At 41.6% G+C, this 20,979-nt stretch overlaps 2 protein-coding genes across 6 annotated transcripts; both read left to right on the top strand.

The window, feature by feature from the left end:
* Window positions 1–254: 254 nt before the first annotated feature.
* LOC115108466 (piggyBac transposable element-derived protein 2-like) lies at window positions 255–4,666 on the top strand. Of its 5 annotated transcripts, XM_065009075.1 has the most exons (7): window positions 255–372; window positions 920–1,082; window positions 1,533–1,612; window positions 1,753–1,971; window positions 2,074–2,286; window positions 2,435–2,674; window positions 2,933–4,666. In XM_065009075.1, exons 2-7 carry the CDS (start codon window positions 929–931, stop codon window positions 4,301–4,303), a joined length of 2,277 nt encoding a protein of 758 aa, XP_064865147.1. In that variant the 5' UTR covers window positions 255–372; window positions 920–928; the 3' UTR covers window positions 4,304–4,666. The 5 variants fall into 5 exon arrangements, with proteins under 5 accessions (XP_064865147.1, XP_064865146.1, XP_029488686.1 ...); XM_065009074.1 differs by having other exon boundaries at window positions 2,435–4,666; XM_029632826.2 differs by having other exon boundaries at window positions 257–372; window positions 920–1,064; window positions 2,435–4,666.
* A 4,299-nt stretch (window positions 4,667–8,965) lies between these two features.
* LOC115108465 (zinc finger and SCAN domain-containing protein 2-like) lies at window positions 8,966–20,976 on the top strand. Its single transcript, XM_029632825.1, has 6 exons — window positions 8,966–9,054; window positions 13,886–13,956; window positions 14,088–14,285; window positions 15,755–15,991; window positions 19,829–19,949; window positions 20,199–20,976. The coding sequence occupies exons 1-6, from the start codon at window positions 8,994–8,996 to the stop codon at window positions 20,540–20,542; spliced, it is 1,032 nt and encodes a 343-aa protein (XP_029488685.1). The 5' UTR covers window positions 8,966–8,993; the 3' UTR covers window positions 20,543–20,976.
* Window positions 20,977–20,979: the final 3 nt, after the last annotated feature.

The following is a 20,979-nucleotide window of genomic DNA, read 5'->3' as shown; positions in this document are numbered from 1 at the left end:
TGCGAGAGCTTGGTAAGTATGTTCTGTCTCGTATGACTGAGTATCACTAACTATGATGAAACCATTTTTAGAAGAGGCAACCGTAAACACGAATAATAAAGGTTTCCGAGTTCGTGGCATTTATCAAGACAGACCTTTTTCGTTATCTGACGCAACTGTAGGGCAGTAGGATTCACTTTCGTATATGCCCAGCAGAAGGCAGTAAAATACATTTTAAAGGGAAATAAAACATATTTTCACACTTTGTAGCTAGTATTTTGGTCTTTTCGAGATTCCGTATGTGCAACTACAAACATATTCCCCGACCCCCATATACTTCCAGAGAAAGGTTTCTATACCGTTTTGATACTTCTGAAAGCATCCATGTAACTGGTAAAGATCTTTTCTACACATATATTTATATAAACTATGATCGTTATAATATTGCTGACAAGTTGGTGTGTAGCTAGCTATTCAAGCAATATGCTAGTTATAACTAATTATCTAGAAAAGCTAGCGGCAGCCAACTTGCTAGCTATTATAGTTAGCTTGGGCATTTTCACATACCGGTAGCTTTAATAAAGAGTACATTTGGAAACTCTGGGTATAAGGAGCCATGAAGACGAACGTGTGAAGTTCATAAGAGCATCAAAGTAGATGTCAAATGAAAGCTAAGAGTGTGTGTGCCTCTGTTCCTTCATAATCTAATGCAGCTGGATATCTTTGTGGATCTATCCAGACTTTAGACTGTTCGAATCCACATCCACTTGAAAGCGTTTTGCTACACAAACTCTAGGGGAAGAGGGATACACACACTTTCTCAAATGCAGATCTCTAAGGAGTAAATCAGTGAATTGTAAACATATTGATAGTAGTAATCTTGTAATAACGATTAATTAAATTGTTTGTCAGTCATTTCACTCAAATGTATTATTCACAGATTGTCACCATGCCACTGACAAATGCTGAAAAGCAAAGAAGATACAGGCAAAGACTAAAGGAGAAGGGGAGTTATGAGGAGGTCAAAGAAAAAGACAGGAGGAGGCACAGTTTGAGAAAAGCAAAGGCTAAAAGCCAAGGAAAATGTATGTTTCTAGTGTTTTGTGAGTTTGATCAATTACCCTTTCATTGTATATTTCCATACAAATGATTTATAACTTTGTGTACCTATTTATGCTGCATCATCACAAAGAGAATGACATTCAAATCCATAATTAATTTCTGTGTCTAGAACAAAGCAGGGACCCATCATTTCATTCTATTACCATAAATATGTTACCTGGTGTTAATCCACTTCTTAATAACCAGATACTTTTTTGTATAACTAAGTTGTCATATCACAAAGCTGACACCCCATTCTTTCAGCAGACATCTTTTAATCTTATTTCAGAGCAGATATTTACGTTTTTGGAAAACTTGGTTACACATTTTGGGGAATTTACTTTTGCTCTTAGTAATGTCCTGTTTATATTTGCTGTTTTATTCTATTCCTTACTCTGTATGTGTCCTTGGATCTTGAAAGGTGCAATAACATGTATTATTATTATTGACAGGGCATGAGTTTCATCATCATCTGCTGAAGATGGATCAATATGGGAGATATGAAAGCAGTGGTCAGCCAAGAGAGCTTTTTGTAGGTTAACCCACATTTGTATCTATTCTTCAAAATGAGAAGCAATTAATTCTACCATATCTAACACAATTGGCTGTTCATTAACAAGTTCTATTGGTCAAATAGTTTATTTCCCTAACCCCAACCATGGTCTGTTCTAGGATCCCTCACTGCATTGGAGGCAGGTCAAAGAGGAGGCTGAAGAATGTGAGATTCAGCAAAGCCAAGGGTCAGCAGTTTCATTAGGAGTTGAAATATCCCAGGTTTGTCTAAAGGAGGACCCAATTGAACAAGATCCCTCCTTTGATACAGTTTCAGACATCCATGGAGTCACAGAACAAGAGTGTGTACATAAACGCATGAAGTATCTCAAAGTAAAGGTAAGTAGCTATATCCTTAACTGTGCAAGCCTTGTTACAAGGCACAGAGTTATTGTTAGAAATAAAATGATACATTAATTAATTATGTTTTCTCCGTGTCAGGTGCTGCCTTCTCTAGTCCCAGTCAAAGAGTCTGAAGAATGCCCCCTTGTGCCAGTAGATGAAATTGCCTCAATTACAGTGAAGGATGAAGAGAATGAAGACTGGTTGAAGTCAGAAGATGAGGATCTTGTGAAAGTGTCAGTGCCTTGGGAGCTGTTGGAAACATCACCATCATCATCATGTTCAGATACAGAGGACAGTGATAATGTGCGGGTGAGTTCAAACATTTAATAATAGACTGAGTGAAATAGACACCCTTTGAGATGTTTTGTAAAGTTAGGTTTGTGTGCATTATCTCTTTAGCTGTGCTTGTCAATGGGCCTCCTAACGATATTTTATGGATGTTATTTTTCTCTGATAGCACATGGACACAAAAACCCTCAGTAGAAAGAGGCTAAGAGCTGCTGTGGCCATTCTACCACAGGATCCCCTGGATTCAGAGGTGGAAGACCTAAGTGACTCAGAGGATGATGACCTAGAGGATATTCCAAAACCAGGAGATCTGGAGGATGAGTCCCCTTCTAAACTTACAAAAGGAGATGCTTCCCAATACCCTAAAACCGCAGAGTCTCCCAAGAGGAAGAAGAGAAAAAGCAGAAATGTAATTATATTGGTTCCTACAGACACATATAACCACAATCTCGACACAGTTGTAAGCCCATTTAATTCTAGTTCCTTCAAAACACAGCCAAGACATCCGCTTTGGAAGAAGGCGGACATAGATTCCTTCCAAGTTCCAGATCCAGTGTTTGTGGCACCACAGTGTGTTCAATCCCCCTATCAATATTTCAAGATGTTCTTCACTGATCAGATGATTGCACACATTGCTGAGCAGACCAACCTTTACTCTGTTCAACAGACTGGATCCGCAATCAACACAAACTCTGGAGAAATTGAGGATTTATTGTCTATGCTTCTCTACATGGGTGTTTTTGACTTTCCAACCTTTGTGGACTACTGGCATTCTGACTCTCGCTTCCCACCTGTGGCTGATACGATGTCTGTGAGAAGGTTCCAGTCACTCTGCAGGTTTCTTCACTTCAATGACAACATGCAAAATAATCACAGTCCTGACCGCTTCTACAAGATCCGACCTCTTTTTAACATGCTGCGTCAACAGTGTCTCCTCATACAGCCAACCAACAGGCAAAGCATAGCTGAAGTCATGGTAGCTTACAAAGGCACCAAAGCAGGAAATCTTCGTCATTACAAATCTAATCAGCATGACAAATTTGGTTTTAGGTTATTCTGTCGGGGCAGTTCTTCAGGTATTATCCATGACCTGCTACTGTACCAAGGGGATACAACATTTCTCAACAGTGGGCTAAATGAAGATGAACAGAATCCTCTGCTGAGTACCAAGGTTGTCACCACCCTCTGTACATCTATTGCAGAGCCAGAGGCTACAGTTGTTTTCTGTGACAACTACCTCATCAGTCTTGACCTGGTAAAGTCCCTGCAGGCCAGACTGGGTGTGAGGTGTATTGGCACTGTGAGAGCAAACGGCACAGGTGGAGCAACTGCAATGGATGACAAGGATCTTGCAAAGCTAGGGCGTGGAGCATACGACTACTGTTCTCAAGAGGGGGTGATTGCTGTCAGGTGGTTGGACAAAAAGAGCGTCTCAATACTAAGCAATGCGTGTGGAATTGAACCTCTGGGGTATGTTAGGCGGTTCTGTCGGGAGACCCATCAAAAGATTGATATCACATGCCCATCAGTCATGTTGGCTTATATTCAAGCAAAGGAGGGCATCGATCTATCTGATATGCTGGTGCGTCTGTACAAGACACCTATGAAGGCACGCCGGTGGTACCTACCTCTGTTTGGATACATCCTTGATCTGTGCATTGCCAATGGTTGGCTGATGTACAAGCGGGACTGTGACCTTCTCAAGGAAAAACCAGTGCACCTAAAAAGGTTTCGTTTGTCTGTGGCAGGGACTCTAAAAGTAGTCAATAAAGTCCCAACCAGGTTTGGCCAACCATCAGTTCCTCCAAATCCACACACAACTCCAAAGCGGCTGCACAATCCCAGAGCCTTACAGCCTACAGCAGATGTCCGTTATGACTGCCTTGGACACTGGCCTATCTTTGGGGAACAGAGAGGAAGGTGCAACCTGTGCGTCAAGGGCGTCTCGAGGTGGAAGTGTTCCAAGTGTGGTGATGGAAAGTTGTTTTTGTGTCTGAACAACAAGCAGCAGTGCTTTGTGTGTTATCACCAGAAGTGATCATTATCAGAGCACAATAATATTATGTTGGCTTTTTGTTACATAAAAAAATATTTATTCGAGAACATTCGTTTTTGTTGTTTTCCTATTATTATATGGAAGTTTCCATGAAGTTGATGGACAATCTAATTTTTCTCAGTGTTTCAACATTGATACTGTTAATTGTGGCCATTTTTGCTGTTACTGTGATGCCTATAATTTGGACTACCATGAAGTAAAGGTTACTTTTTTACTTATGTTTTACTTTACTTGAACATGTTTTTGTATTATTGTTTCATAATGACATGTACATTTACTAAGGTTTACTGAATTATTATAATTTGTGTTGCACAAATAAAAATGTGCTACTTGTTTCTCACTGTTGCCTCTTTGTTCAGAAGTTTATTTTTTCCACTAGTTTTTTTGACTATTTTGCACCCTACCTATACTGAACAAAAATATAAAACACAATATACAACAATTTTACTGAGTTACAGTTCATACAACAAAATCAGTCAGTTGAAATAAATAAATTAGACCCTAATCTATGGATTTTACATTACAGGGTAGGGGCACAGCAAATCAGAATTAGTTTTCCCCACAAAAGGGGGGAACAGACAGAAATACTCTGAAATAGTTTCATCGGCTGTCCAGGTGGCTGGTTTCAGACAATTCCACAATTCAGCCAGATGTGGATGTCCTGGACTGGCGTGGTTACACGTGGTGTGCAGTTGTGAGGCCAGTTGGAAGTACTGCCAAATTCACTAAAATGACATTTGAGGCAGCTTATTGTAGAGAAATTAACGTTCAATTATCTGGCAACAGCCCTGGACATTCTTGCATTCCATGCCAATTGCACACACCTTCAAACCTTGAGGCATCTGTGGCATTGTGTTGTGTGACAAAATTGCACATTTCCGTGGCCTTTTATTGTCCCCAGAACAACCCGCACCTGTGTAATGATGTGTAACCTTAATTTAACTAGGCAAGTCAGTTAAGAACAAATTCTTACTTACAATGATGGCCTACCGGGGAACAGTGGGTTAACTGCCTTGTTCAGGGGCAGAACGACAGATTTTTACCTTGTCAGCTCGGGGATTCGATCCAGCAACCTTTTGGTTACTGGCTCTAACCACTAGGCTACCTGACGCCCCGATCATGCTGTTTAATCAGATTATTGACATGACACACCTGTCAGGTGGATGGCAAAGGAGAAATTCTCACTAACCGGGATGTCAACAAATTTGTGCACAAAATTGGAAAGAAATAAGCCTTTTGTGCGTATGGACAATTTCTGGGATCTTTTATTTCACCTCATGAAACATGGGACCAACCCTTTACATGTTTATTTTATATTTTTGTTCAGTAATCCCAAGTGGGTGAACCTATGCCCCCCCAGGCCCACCCATGGCTGCACCCATTGCCCAGTCATGTGAAATCCATAAATTAGGGCCTAATTAATTAAATAAAACTGGCTGATTTCCTTCTATGAACTGTAACTCAGTAAAATCTTAGAAATTGTTGCATGTTGCATTTATATTTTTGTTCATTGTTCAGTATAGCAAACAGAGTAGCAGCATATGTGAAACTGTGTGGCGTCAATATGCATGCGTGACACAGGAGTTTGGTGTCACCTTAATTGGGCAGAACAGGCTCGTGGTAATGAATGGAGCAGAATCAGTGGAATGGTATCAAATACATCAAACATGGTTTCCAGGTGTATGATGTCATTCCATTTACATTGTTCTGGGCATTATTATGACTCCCCTCAGCAGTCTCTTGTAAATTGTGTGTTGGCATGTCAGCGTAAGTATGTGTGGGTAGAGTCCAGTGAGTGTGCATAGTCAGTGCAAAATGCAGGCCTAGATCGTATTCAGCCAATTAATGAAGGTTATTTTTTGACTGAACTGAATCTCCCCTCATCTCTGCTTCAAAGGAGCATGACGTTTCAAGAGGGTTGAAGATCGTAGCAGTACATCATTGCATCCAACTATGGCACCTGCTTGACTATGCTTTTTCCACGTCGGGCAGTAAATCAGTGGATGGTACTGATTTAGAAAGTTGTTTTTGGCATCACTGAGCAGTGCCCATTGAATAATTAAATCCAATTGTTAGACTCTACCACCAACTCCAAATCAAACCCAAACATGGATTTCATGTTCTCGCTTTTGTTAAGGGTTGCGTCAATCGAATCTGATATCAGGATAAATATGACACTGAGTCACCTTATTGTATACTATGTATTTTTTATTACCTAAGCAATAAGTGGTAAATGCAATTTTCGTATATACGGCTCTCTGTCCCACCTCGCAGGGCAAACAGAGAACTGACTTGTTCCTGACAAAGATATTATAATATACTCTGACAAAAGTAGTTCCTGCTTCCGAGCCGGCCTGTCAGAATAGAGACTGGGCGTGGTTTAAACTCACTCAGCCTATGTTGATTGTTGGCGCACAGGCTGGTCCCAGCCCCCTAGGCGCTTCAGCGGTCTGTCGTTGTAGTTGTGTAGAATATCTATGCGCCAGTGCTTGATACAGTTATAAAGCACCTGGCTCCTGTTCTCTATCAAAATACTGTTTGTTCCCTACACTACGTTCTGTATGTGTCTGTTTTGATGTTATTCTGTATTTTCCATCACGAGAAAGGCCCATGGCCCTGAAACTGTTAACAATGTCTCAAATCAGCTATGTTGCATAACACATATACCCACACAAGCCAACAGCAAATATTATTCCATCACATATGATATGGTAAGGGCTAAAGTGTATAACACAGAACCTCACACTTTGTCCCAGCTAATCAGCTTCGCAATATGGGCACCTTGTTGACGCAGAGAGAAAGTGGAATAGAGTGCGCGCGCAAACATTGCTATCCATGTTTGGTTTTGATTTGGAGGAGGTTGGTAGCATCTAACAACTCGATTTAATGGCTCCATGGGCACTGCAAATGATGACTTCCTAATCAGAACCGTCTATCACTTACGGATATACTTTCGGACGTAGTAAAAGTGTTGCCAAACAGGCACTGTCCGGCAAATAACCGGCATACCAACCTGGGTAGATATATTGTGTTATATTCTCCTACATTCAATTCACATTTACACAAACTTCAGTGTTTTCTTTCAAATGGTACCAAGAATATGCATATCCTTGGTTCTGTGCCTGAGCTACAGGCTGTTAGATTTGGGTATGTCTTCAGGCGGAAATTGAAAAAAGTAGGGGGTAGCTCTAAGAGGTTATTAGTAAAGCCACATACAAACATGGTCTCTCTTTTGTTTTCTTGAGTAAGGCAGCTCCAACATGCAGGTGTTTCAGCCTAGCTCAGTGCTTTCTGCGGTGCTGGGGCAAGCTAGCAGAAAATAGAGCGTTGTGCCGTGATTGGCTTAGTATTCTGTCACTCATGGGGACACTAAATCACCTCCAAGTCTAAGGGTAGAGCTAGAAAACTCTATCCCCTTGGGTGCTGCCATAGAGTTACATTAGAAGTGCCCATCCAAGAAGGTTTAAAGTCATTGGCCACAGAATGACGTCAACTCACGTTATATGTACAGTAGCTTTGATAGGACTGATCATGTCAACATCATACTTTCAAAATCTTAGCTAGCAGTCATCATCATGAATCAAGTCATCATCATGAATCACGTCGCCAATCTACTGGCAAATCATTTTTAATCCTTGTCATATGAAGAGAAAGAATGAAGAGAAATTATAGATAAAATGTATTGGTGCTCATCGGCCATTGGACATAAACATTACACAAGTTGGAAATCGCAAATTCAACAATGAGTGGTTTGTAAGGAATCTGTGACAGTGGCTAACTGCAAGCATTGCAAAGCAATCACTAGCCTGCTAATCAGGGGAGTGGCTGTATGGTCCCAAATCGGGGATTAAGGGTCTCTTTTCCCCAAATAAAAATAATAAACATTCAACATTGGCCATGCTATGAATGAAGCATGGTTTGGGCCTTGCTCAAAACAACTTAACTCGGAACTACGAAAACTTGACTTCAGTGAGTTCCAGTCAAATGGGAAATCGGGAATAAACGAGCTCCATTAGACCTCTTTCCAGCACAGATGCGCGAGACTCTTGGCTGCAGTAAGAAAACCATCGCCATCTGCGCTCATTCAACATAGCCTAGATTTATGTTGTTATTACTTCTAAACAAAACTTTTTGGGGTTATCATGCAATTATGTTTTGATTCTTGATTGAACAGTCAATAATATTATATTTGATTGTGATTTTTGTAAAATAAAAAAAAAGCCAGAGACATTTTACTGCTTGGAGTGAAAGTGTAAAAAAAAAAAAAGTAGAATACTGTTGATTTGCGATGATGACACAAACATATTAAGCAAGACATTCATACGAGCCTTAAAATCCAATTATAATCCAAAAGTAGTATGACAAGCACTCTTAAGCAACATCTAAATATATGTTTTTTTTTTGCTGGCTTTCTGTAAGAACTCCCCCATGTTCTGCCACTAACTTTCGCGCATTGCCATCGTGCCACAATGTTTGCAAACACAGAAAGGGGTCTTGTTGGTACATTGGTCTCGTTCAAATTCATTGAACGTTATTTTTATCCAAGAATACTTCGTTCTTTTGACGTGCCAATTGCAGGGAAGTATGATTCACTTTCATGTATGTCCAGCGGAGGTAGCAAAAAATAGCCTTTAAAGGTAAGGAATGTATTTTGGTATTTTCGAGTTTCCGTATGTGCAACCGCAATAATATTCCCCGAGTCTCGGATACTTCTGAAAACATCCATGTTACAGGTAAATATATTTTTATGCGTATATATTTATCTAAACATATATGAACTTTATTTGATGACAAGTTGGTTGTGTAGCTGGCTGTAGAAGCCATCATTTTGCCAAATAGAATCGGATTATCTAGCTAGAATATAATAGATAGCTATCTAGCTACAAGCCAACGTTAGCTTTTGGGCAATTCCACGAACTAGTATACAGCAATATAAATAAACGCAACATGCAACAATTTCAAAGATTTTACTGAGTTACAGTTAATAAAGTAATCAGTCAATATAAATACATTAGGCCCTAATCAATGGATTTCACATGCCTGGGAATACAGCTATGCATTTGTTGGTCACAAATACCTACATAAAAAAGGTAGGGGCGTGGATCAGAACCAGTCAGTGTCTGGTGTGACCACCTTTTGCCTCATGCAGCACAACAAATCTCATTCGCATAGAGTTGATCACCCTGCTCGTGGAATGTTGTCCCACACCTCTTCAATGGCTGTGCTAAGTGGCTGAATATTGTCGGGAACTGGAACACGCTATCGCACACGTCCAAAGCATCCCAAACATGCTCAATGGGTGAAATGTATGGTGAGTATGCAGGCCATGGAAAAACTGGGACATTTTCAACATCCATGAATTGTGTACAGACTACAGAGCCTTGCATTATTATGCTGAAACATGAGGTGATGGCGGCGGATGAATGGCACGACAATGGGCCTCAGGATCTTATCACGGTATCTCTGTGCATTCAAATTGCCATACATTAAAATGCAATTGTGTTCGTTGTCCATAGTTTATGCTTGCGCATACCATAACCCCACCATTGAGCACTCTTTTCACAACGTTGACGTCAGCAAACTGTTCACCACACGACGCCATACACAATGTTTGCCATCTGCCCAATATCGTTGAAACCGTGATTCATCCGTGAAGAGCGCACTTCTCCAACGCCACGTTGTGGCCATCAAATGTGAGCGTTTGCCCACTGAAGTCAGTGACAACTCCGAACTGCAGTTTGGTCAAAACCCAGGTGAGGACGACGAGCAAGCAGATGAGCTTGCCTGATGCGGTTTCTGACAGTTTGTGCAGAAATTCTTTGTTTGTGCAAACCCACTGTTTCATCAGCTGTCTGGGTGGCTGGTCTCAGATGATCGTTTGTGAGGCCGTTTGGATGTACTGCCATATTCTCGAAAACTACTTTGGAGGTGGCTTGGGGTAGCGACATTAACATTAAATTCTCTAGCAACTGCTCTGGTGCACATGCCTGCACTCACCATGAGAATTGCACACTCCCTCAGAACTTGAGACATCTGTGGCATTGTGTTGTGACAAAACAACACATTTTAGTGGGTTTTTATTGTCCCCTGATCATGCTGTTTAATCAGTTTCCGGATATGCCACGAATGTCAGGTGAATGGACTATCTTGGCAAAGGAGAAATACTCAAACTGCATGTAAACACATTTGCGTAAAAACTGGAGAGAAATAAGCTTTTTGTGTATACATACTTTTTGGGTCCATTTTCCAACCTGTTGGTGGACATTTGGAACTTAAATTAGCCATAGCTCTGAGTGAGCCAAATTTAAGGTAGCATAATGGTGAAAACTTGCAAAGGATTTTTAACTTGCACAGGATTTTAACTTCTCTATCAAACATTGAGAGAATGGCGCTGGATTGGATAGCAGCCATTTTACTGGTTGGGGGGGTGCTGATCTTAACTGTTTTTGTACATAACGTTTCCTCCATTTCCTATGACCGAAAAGAGCTTCTGAACATCAGAACAGCGATCATTAACGTGGACATGATGCTCACCCCCGGACCAGGCCCTAATGCTTGATTATTAGTTGATTATTTGAATCAGCTGTGTAGTGCTGGGGCAAAAAAAATGAAATTAATTTGGTAAAGCCTGGAGTAAGCGAAGCTGGGGAGGAAGTGTAGTTTGTCAACTGGAGGCACACAGTATATGGATCTGTGCAAATGCAGCTGTGATGTCATTGTGGATCTATCCCTCTTTGGACTTTTTGAATCCATATCCACTTGAAAGTGTTTTGGACGGAAACTTTGAAGACGGTCACTGATTGGCTGGGGGAGGAACACACGTGTTTGTGATTTAGCAAATGCAGTTGTTTTCAAGGGGTGAATTAATTGATTGTAAACATCTTGATACTAATGTTAGTGTTGTAATAAAGATTAATTCACATGTCCATCAGTCATTCCACTCAAATGTTGTTTTTTCACAGATTGTCACCATGCCACTGACAAATGCTGAAAAGCAAAAAAGAGGGAAGTTAAGGTCAAAGAGAAACTTTGGAATTGCCCTTAAGCTAACATTTTTTTTTTTTTTTCACCTTTATTTAACCAGGTAGGCTAGTTGAGAACAGGTTCTCATTTGCAACTGCGACCTGGCCAAGATAAAGCATAGCAGTGTGAACAGACAACACAGAGTTACACATGTTGTAAACAATTAACAAGTCAATAACACAGAGAAAAAAGGGGAGTCTATATACAATGTGTGCAAAATGCATGAGGAGGTAGGCAAATAATTACAATATTGCATATTAACACTAGAGTGATAAATGATCAGATGATCATGTACAGTTAGAGATATTGGTGTGCAAAAGAGCAGAAAAGTAAATAAATAAAAACTGTGGGGATGAGGTAGGTGAAAATGGGTGGGCTATTTACCAATAGATTATGTACAGCTGCAGCGATCGGTTAGCTGCTCAGATAGCTGATGTTTGAAGTTGGTGAGGGAGATAAAAGTCTCCAACTTCAGCGATTTTTGCAATTCGTTCCAGTCACAGGCAGCAGAGTACTGGAACGAAAGGCGGCCGAATGAGGTGTTGGCTTTAGGGATGATCAACGAGATACACCTGCTGGAGCGCGTGCTACGGATGGGTGTTGCCATCGTGACCAGTGAGCTGAGATAAGGCGGAGCTTTGCCTAGCATGGCCTTGTAGATGACCTGGAGCCAGTGGATCTGGCGACGAATATGTAGTGAGGGCCAGCCGACTAGAGCATACAAGTCGCAGTGGTGGGTAGTATAAGGTGCTTTAGTGACAAAACGGATGGCACTGTGATAAACTGCATCCAGTTTGCTGAGAAGAGTGTTGGAAGCAATTTTGTAGATGACATCGCCGAAGTCGAGGATCGGTAGGATAGTCAGTTTTACTAGGGTAAGCTTGGCAGCGTGAGTGAAGGAGGCTTTGTTGCGGAATAGAAAGCCGACTCTTGATTTGATTTTCGATTGGAGATGTTTGATATGGGTCTGGAAGGAGAGTTTGCAGTCTAGCCAGACACCTAGGTACTTATAGGTGTCCACATATTCAAGGTCGGAACCATCCAGTGTGGTGATTCTAGTCGGGCAAGCGGGTGCAGGCAGCGATGGGTTGGAAAGCATGCATTTGGTTTTACTAGCGTTTAAGAGCAGTTGGAGGCCACGGAAGGAGTGTTGTATGGCATTGAAGCTCGATTGGAGGTTAGATAGCACAGTGTCCAATGACGGGCCGAAAGTGTATAGAATGGTGTCGTCTGCGTAGAGGTGGATCAGGGAATCGCCCGCAGCAAGAGCAACATCATTGATATACACAGAGAAAAGAGTCGGCCCGAGAATTGAACCCTGTGGCACCCCCATAGAGACTGCCAGAGGACCGGACAACATGCCCTCCGATTTGACACACTGAACTCTGTCTGCAAAGTAATTGGTGAACCAGGCAAGGCAGACATCCGAAAAACCGAGGCTACTGAGTCTGCCGATAAGAATATGGTGATTGACAGAGTTGAAAGCCTTGGCAAGGTCGATGAAGACTGCTGCACAGTACTGTCTTTTATCGATGGCGGTTATGATGTCGTTTAGTACCTTGAGTGTGGCTGAGGTGCACCCGTGACCGGCTCGGAAACCAGATTGCATAGCGGAGAAGGTACGGTGGGATTCGAGATGGTCAGTGACCTGTTTGTTGACTTGGCTTTCGAAGACCTTAGATAGGCAGGGCAGAATGGATATAGGTCTGTAACAGTTTGGGTCCAGGGTGTCTCCCCTTTGAAGAGGGGATGACTGCGGCAGCTTTCAATCCTTGGGGATCTCAGACGATATGAAAGAGAGGTTGAACAGGCTGGTAATAGGGGCTGCGACAATGGCGGCGGATAGTTTCAGAAATAGAGGGTCCAGATTGTCAAGCCCAGCTGATTTATACGGGTCCAGGTTTTGCAGCTCTTTCAGAACATCTGCTATCTGGATTTGGGTAAAGGAGAACCTGGAGAGGCTTGGGCGAGGAGCTGCGGGGGGGCCGGAGCTGTTGGCAGAGGTAGGAGTAGCCAGGCGGAAGGCATGGCCAGCCGTTGAGAAATGCTTGTTGAAGTTTTCGATAATCATGGATTTGTCGGTGGTGACCGTGTTCCCTAGCCTCAGTGCAGTGGGCAGCTGGGAGGAGGTGCTCTTGTTCTCCATGGACTTCACAGTGTCCCAGAACTTTTTGGAGTTTGAGCTACAGGATGCAAACTTCTGCCTGAAGAAGCTGGCCTTAGCTTTCCTGACTGACTGCGTGTATTGGTTCCTGACTTCCCTGAACAGTTGCATATCGTGGGGACTGTTCGATGCTATTGCAGTCCACCACAGGATGTTTTTGTGCTGGTCGAGGGCAGTCAGGTCTGGAGTGAACCAAGGGCTGTATCTGTTCTTAGTTCTGCATTTTTTGAACGGAGCATGCTTATCTAATATGGTGAGGAAGTTACTCTTAAAGTAAGGGGGGGAAGGTAGCTTAGCGGTTAAGAGCGCCGGGCCAGAAACCGAGCTGACAAGGTACTTAATCCTAACATTTGGGTGGTTTGTTTTGTTATTGACAGGTCACGAGTCTGTTCATCTACTGAAGATGGATCAATATGGGAGATGTGAAAGCAGTGATCAGCCAGAAGAAGTTAACCCACATTTTTATTTGTTCTTCAAAATTATAAAATATTTACATCTAAACTAAATCGGCTATCCATTAACAGGTTTTATTGGTCAAAATGAGTTTATTCTTCTAACACCAACGGTGGTCTGTTCTAGGATCCCTCACTGCATTGGAGTGAGGTTAAAGAGGAGGCTGAAGAATTTCCGATTTCAGCTGTGTCGTTAGGAGTTGAAACATCCCAGGTTTGTCAAAAGGAGGACCCCGATGAACAAGATCCTTCCTTTGACACAGTTTCAGACATGCATGGAGTCACAGAGCAGGACTGTGGACATAAAGGCATGACGCATCTAAAGGTAAGTATCTCTTTTACACTGCAAGCCCACTTACAAGGCGCAGAGGTGTTAGAATTACAGTACCAGTCAAAGTTTGGACACCTACTAATTCAATGGTTTCAAAGTAGCCACCCTTTGCCTTGATAACAGCTTTGCAAACTCTTGGCATTCTCTCAACCAGTTTCACCTGGAATGCTTTTCCAACAGTCTTGAAAGAGTATGCGGAGCACCTGTTGGCTGCTTTTCCTTCAGTCTGCGGTCCAACTCATCCCAAACCATCTCAATTGGGTTGAGATCGGATTATTGTGGAGGCCAGGTCATCTGATGCAGCACTCAATCACTCTCCTTCTTGGTCAAATAGCTCTTACACAGCTTGGAGGTGTGTTTTGGGTTATTGTCCTGTAGAAAAACAAATGATAGTCCCACTAAGCACAAACCAGATGTGATGGTGTATCGCTGCAGAATGCTGTGGTAGCCATGCTGCTTAAGTGTGCCTTTAATTCTAAATAAATCACTGACAGTGTCACCAGCAAAGCACCATCACACCACCTCCTCCATGCTTCACGGTGGGAACCACACATGCAGAGATCATCCATTCATCTACTCTGCAGCTCATAAAGACAGTGGTTGGAACCAAAAATCTCAAATTTGGACTCATCAGACCAAAGGACAGATTTCCACCGGTCTAATGTCCATTGCTCGTGTTTTTTGGCCCAAGCAACTCTTCTTCTCATTGGGGTCTTTTAGTAGTGGTTTCTTTGCCGTAATTCGACCATGAATCTCAATATCGACTGTTCAGATGTCTCTTAATTGAACGCAATTAATTTGGGCTGCAATTTCTGAGGCTCTAATTAACTTATCCTCTGCAGCAGAGGTAACTCTGGGTCTTCCTTACCTGTGGCGGCTATCCCATGAGAGACAGTTTCAGCTCTTGATGGTTTTTGCAACTGAACTTGAAGAAAATTCTTGACATTTTTTGGATTGACTGATCTTCATGTTTTAAAGTAATGATGGACTGTCGTTTCTCTTTGCTTATTTGAGCTGTTCTTGCCATAATTTGGACTTGGTCTTTTGCCAAATAGGGCTGTCTTCTGTATACCACCCCTACCTTGTCACAACACAACTGATTGGCTCAAACGCATTAAGAAGGAAAGAAATGAAGCTATTCCACAAATTAACTTTTAACAAGGCACACCTTTTTTAATTTAAATGCATTATGAAGCTGGTTGAGAGAATGCCAAGTGTGTGCAAAGCTGTCATCAAGGCAAAGGGTGGCTACTTTAAAGAATATTAAATATAAAATATATTTTGATTGCATTTTTTTTTTTTTTAATGGTTACTACTTGATTCCATATGTGTTATTTCATAGTTTTGATGTCTTCACTACTATTCTACAATGTAGAAAATAGTTAAAATATAAATAAAGAGAAACCCTTGAATGAGTAGGTGTGTCCAAACTTGTGACTGGTACTTTGTTTTCTCTGTGTCAGGTGCCGCCTTCTCCAGTCCCAGTCAAAGAGGAGTCTGAAGAATGCTCCCATCTGCCAGTAGATGAAGAGGAAGTTGCCTTAATTACAGTGAAGAAAGAAGAGAATGAAGACTGGTTGAAGTCAGAAGATGAGGATGTTGTGAAAGTGCCAGTGCCTTGGGAACCGTTGGAAACATCATCATCATGCTCAGATACAGAGGATACAGAGGACAGTGAGATGGAAAGTGATAATGTGCAGGTGAGTTCAAGCATGTATTAACGTACTGAGTGAAATACACACTTTGAGATGTTTTGTAGGGTTAGCTTCTTGAAGGTCCATACTAAAAGTTCATTCATTCCACTCGTTGTTTTCACCATTCTGCACCCTACCTATTATACGCTGTGTACCACAAATCTAGCTTTCAGTCTTCATTCTTTCTGCCACTGTGACTTCAATATGGAGTGGGCTACTGACATATACAAGAAGTAGGCCAGGTATCGGTGTGGCGATAATGTCTCAATTTAAGCCTATATAGCTTCATAACAAAGTTAAGATTTCACAAACACAAAGCATAGCTTTCTTGAGCAGCTACTAGCTTGAGTGCTAGGCCTAGTTAGTATTCAGCCAATTCTTAAAGGTAACCCACTGAGCAAAAAACTTGTTGAATCAATGCAATTTGGCAATGTATTGTGACGTGGCTTCAGAAAGTATTAATTCCCCTTTACTTATTCCACATTTTGTTTTTACCGCCTGAATTCAACATTTATTCAAATGATTTTTTTTCTCTCACCCCTCGACACATAATACCCCATAATGACAAAGTGAAAACATGTTTTAAGAAATTTTAGCAAATTTATTGAACATGAAATACAGAAATGTCTCATTTACATAAGTATTCACACCCTTGAGTCAATACATGTTAGAATCACCTGTGCAGCGAATACAGCTGTGAGTCTTTCTGGGTAAGTCTAAGAGATTTGAACACCTGGATTGTACAATATTTGCACATTCTTTAAAAAAATATATATTATTCAAGCTCTGTCAAGCTGGTTGTTGATCTTTGCTAGACAGCTATTTTCAAGTCTTGCCATCAATTTTTCAAGCCAATTTGAAGTCAACTGTAACTAGGCCACTCAGGAACATTCAATGTTGTCTTGGTAAGCAACTCCAGTGTAGATTTGGCCTTAGGTTATTTTAGGTTATTGTCCTGCTGAAAGGTGCGTTTGTTTCCCAGTGTCTGTTGGAAAGCATACTTGTTTTGTTGTTGCCTGAGCTTGGCTCTATTCAGTTTCCTTTTTATCCTACAAATCTCCCTAGTCCTTGCCGATGACAATCATACCCATAAAATAATGCAGCCACCACCATGCTTGAAAATATGAAGAGTGGTACTCTGTGATGATGTTGGATTTTCCCCAAGCATAACACTTTTTATTCAAGACATGAAGTTCATTTCTTTGACACATTTTTGGCAGTTTTGGAATATTTGTATTCTGTGCAGGCTTCCTCCTTTCACTCTGTAGTTACTCCACAATACTAAGCTAAATGACAATGTTGTTGATCCATCAACCGTTATCTCCTATCACAGCCATTAAACTCACCATTGGGCTCATGGTGTAATCCCTGAGTGGTTTCCTTCCTCTCCGGCAACTGAGTGGGAAGGACCCTGTATCTTTGTAGTGACTGGGTGTATTGATACACCAGCCAAAGTATAAAGAAGAACTTCACCATGCTCAAAGGGATATTCAATGTCTGCTTTATTTACAAGTGGGACCTATTGGCAGATGGGTAAAAAATGTAAGGCATTGGAAAACCTCCCTTTGTGGTTGAATCTGTTTGAAATTCACTGCTCAACTGAGGGACCTTGAACAAAAATATAAACACAACATGCAACGATTTTACTGAGTTACAGTTCATATAAAGAAATCAGTCAATTGAAATACATTTATTAACCCCTAATCTATGAATTTCACATGACTGGGCAGAGGCCCACCCACTTGGGAGCCAGGGCCACCCACTGGGGAGCCAGGCTCAGCCAATCAGAATGAGTTTTTCCCACACCAAAAGGCTTTATTACAGACAGAAATGCTCCTCAATTTCATCAGCTGTCCTGCTGGCTTGTCTCGCACGATCCCGCAGGTGAAAAAGTCGGATGTGAATGTCCTGGGCTGGCTTGGTTACACGTGGTCTGCTTTTGTGACGCCGGTTGGACGTACTTACAAATTCTCTAAAATGACATTGGAGGCGGCCTATGATAGAGAAATTAACACAACATTCTTGTAATCAGCATGCCAATCACACGCTCCCTAAAATCTTGTCGTGTTGTGTGATAAAACTGCATATTTTAGTGGTATTTTATTCTACCCTACCAAGCAAAAAGGCAGTAACTGCTCATAGTGTGGAACTGAGAAAAATTGCTTTTATTTACCTTGGTTTCACAGTAACTTTTTTGCAGTTATTGCTAACATGACCCCAATTTTCTCCAAAACACAATACAATAGAGGCAGGATACTTGTCCACATGATTAAGCATGTATTTAATGTAGCAAAAATGACATTGCTCATTTGGTCCAAAATTAGTTTGTTACTGCCTTTTTGGTTGGTAGGTCAGTATTGTCCCCAGCGTAAGGTGCACCTGTGTAATGATCATGCTGTTTAATCAGCTTCTTGATATGCCACACCTGTCAGGTGGGTGGATTATCTTGGCAAAGTGGAAATGCTCACTAAAAGGGATGTAAACAAATTTGTGCACAAAATATTACAGAAATAAGCTTTTTGTGCATATGGAACCTTTATGGGATCTTTTATTTCAGCTCGTGAAACATGGGACCAACACTTCCATGTTGCATTTATATTTTTGTTCAGTATATGTGTGGGATACAGAGATGAGGTAGTCATTCAAAAATCATGTTAAACACTATTGCACACAGAATGAGTCCTTGCAACGTATTATGTGACTGGTTAGGCACATTTTTACGGCTGAACTTATTTAAGCTTGCCTCAAAGGGGTTGAATACTTGTTGACTCACGATATCTCTGCTTTTCATTATTAATTCATTAAAAAAAATGTCTATAAACAATTCCACTTTGACATTATGGGGTATTATGAGTGACGCTTAACATTTTTGGGTGACTGGAGTCTCTGACAATGTTATGGGATTTCCTCTGACACCGCCTATTATTTCGGTCCTGGGTGGCAGGAAGCTTGGCCCCAGTGATGTGCTGGGCCATTCCCACTACCCTCTGTAGCGCCTTACGGTCAGATGCCGAACAGTTGCCATGCCAGACGGTGATGCAACCGGTCAGGATGCTCTCAATGGTGCAGCTGTAGAACCTTTTGGGGATTTGGGGACCCATGCCATATCTTTTCAGTCTCCTGATGGGGAATAGGCTCTGTCGTGCCCTCTTCACGACTGTCTTGGCGTGTTTGGACTATGATAGTTCTTTGGTGATGTGGACACCAAGGAACTTGAAACTCTCGACCCACTACAGCCCCGTCGATGTTAATGGGGGCCTGTTCGGCCCGCCTTTTCCTGGAGTCCACGATCAGCTCCTTAGTCTTGCTCACATTGAGGGAGAGGTTGTTGTCCTCGCACCACACGGTCAGTTCTCCGAAAACCTCCCTATAGGCCATTTCATTGTTGTCGGTGATCAGGCCTACTACTGTTATGTCGTCAGCATACTTAATGTTGGTGTTGGAGCCGTGCAGTCGTGGCCAAGTTCTTGACACAAACCGGTGCACCTGGCACCTACTACCATACCCAGTTCACTTACATTTTTTGTCTTGCCCATTCACCCTCTGAATGGCACACGTCATGGAAAGAGTGTTCATAATGCCTTGTATATTCAGTGTAGATGACAACTAAACCAAAAATCTGACATTGTTATTCAATTGTTCTTTTAGATGTTTGAAAGCATAGTTATTACACATTGGGAATTCAACAAACTTCTGGCTGTCTTTTTGAGCGGGTGAATAAAGGTTAAACTCATTGATCAACGTCTCAACCAAATATTATAAAAAGTTCCACCTTGAAATTACATTGTGTGCCCAGGGAACTGACTTTCTGACAACTGAATCCCCCTTATCTCTGCTTCAAAGGACTGTGAAAACCATGAGCTTGATGTTTCAAGAGGAGTGAAGATTAAAGATTGCAGCAGGACATCATTGGATCCAGGGACGGTACCAGATAGAGATGAGAAAGCTAATGCTGTTGATTTCAGTGAGTACCATTGGTGGGGTGGGTTGCAGTTATGGTCTAGATATAATAATGTGTTACATGTAAATGACAAATGTTTCATTGCTCATTAACTATCTCACTGGGCACAAACATCAATTCAACATCTATTCCACGTTGGTTCAACGTCAAATGACGTGGAAACAACATTGATTCAACCAGTGTGTGCCCAGTGGAATGGCTCTAATGGAGTAGAACTTGAGTTCATTTGATGTTCTTCTCACTTTCCTGTAGGTGGCTTTGAAGGGGGTTCCTCCTTCTACCCCTGCCCCCATTGTGCAATCGGCTTCACCATAGAACGCTTTTTCCTTGGGCACCTGAAGAGGGACCACCCTAAAGATTACATTGAAATGCTGAAGACTGGGAAAATCAAAGCCTATAAAAGAGGGAGTTTACGGGTGACCCCAGCCACATGCCCGCAATGTGGCAAGAGCTTCACCAATAAATACGTTATGCAAACGCATCAGAGGACTCATGCAGGGAAGAAATCTCATCACTGTGCAGACTGTGGGAAGAGCTTTGTCTATGCTGATGCACTTAAAAGACACAGATGGACTCACGCTGGGGAGAGCATATAAATGCTCTCGAGTGTGGCAAAGGATTCAGCGGACGAACCAATCTGACCAGCCATGAAATTATCCATACAGGAGGGGGACCATTTAAATGCTCTGTTTGGGGAAAGGATTCAATCAGGACGTAACTTAAAACGTCACCAACGATTCTGTGTAAAGACCGAGTAAGCGGAAGAAGTACATATGATCTTTTGTGAGTAGGTGTCAGAGGATTGCAATAAAGAACATATAATAAATATATAATAATGTAACTGATGTAATACACTGCCACCTAATTAAATATGTTATTGGTACATTGGTCTAGTTGAAAATGTAAATCATTCAAGACAGGCCTTTTCCTTATCTGACTTAGGATTCATGGTAGTAGGATTCATGTAAATGTATGCCCAGCAGATGGCAGTAAAATACATTTTAAAGGAAAATAAAATATTTTAAAATTGGTC

Source organism: Oncorhynchus nerka, linkage group LG24 (genome assembly GCF_034236695.1).
Source record: "Oncorhynchus nerka isolate Pitt River linkage group LG24, Oner_Uvic_2.0, whole genome shotgun sequence".
Lineage (NCBI taxonomy): Eukaryota > Metazoa > Chordata > Actinopteri > Salmoniformes > Salmonidae > Oncorhynchus > Oncorhynchus nerka.
The sequence above is the reverse complement of the archived record's forward strand: the minus strand, read 5'-3'. Positions and strand labels throughout refer to the sequence as shown.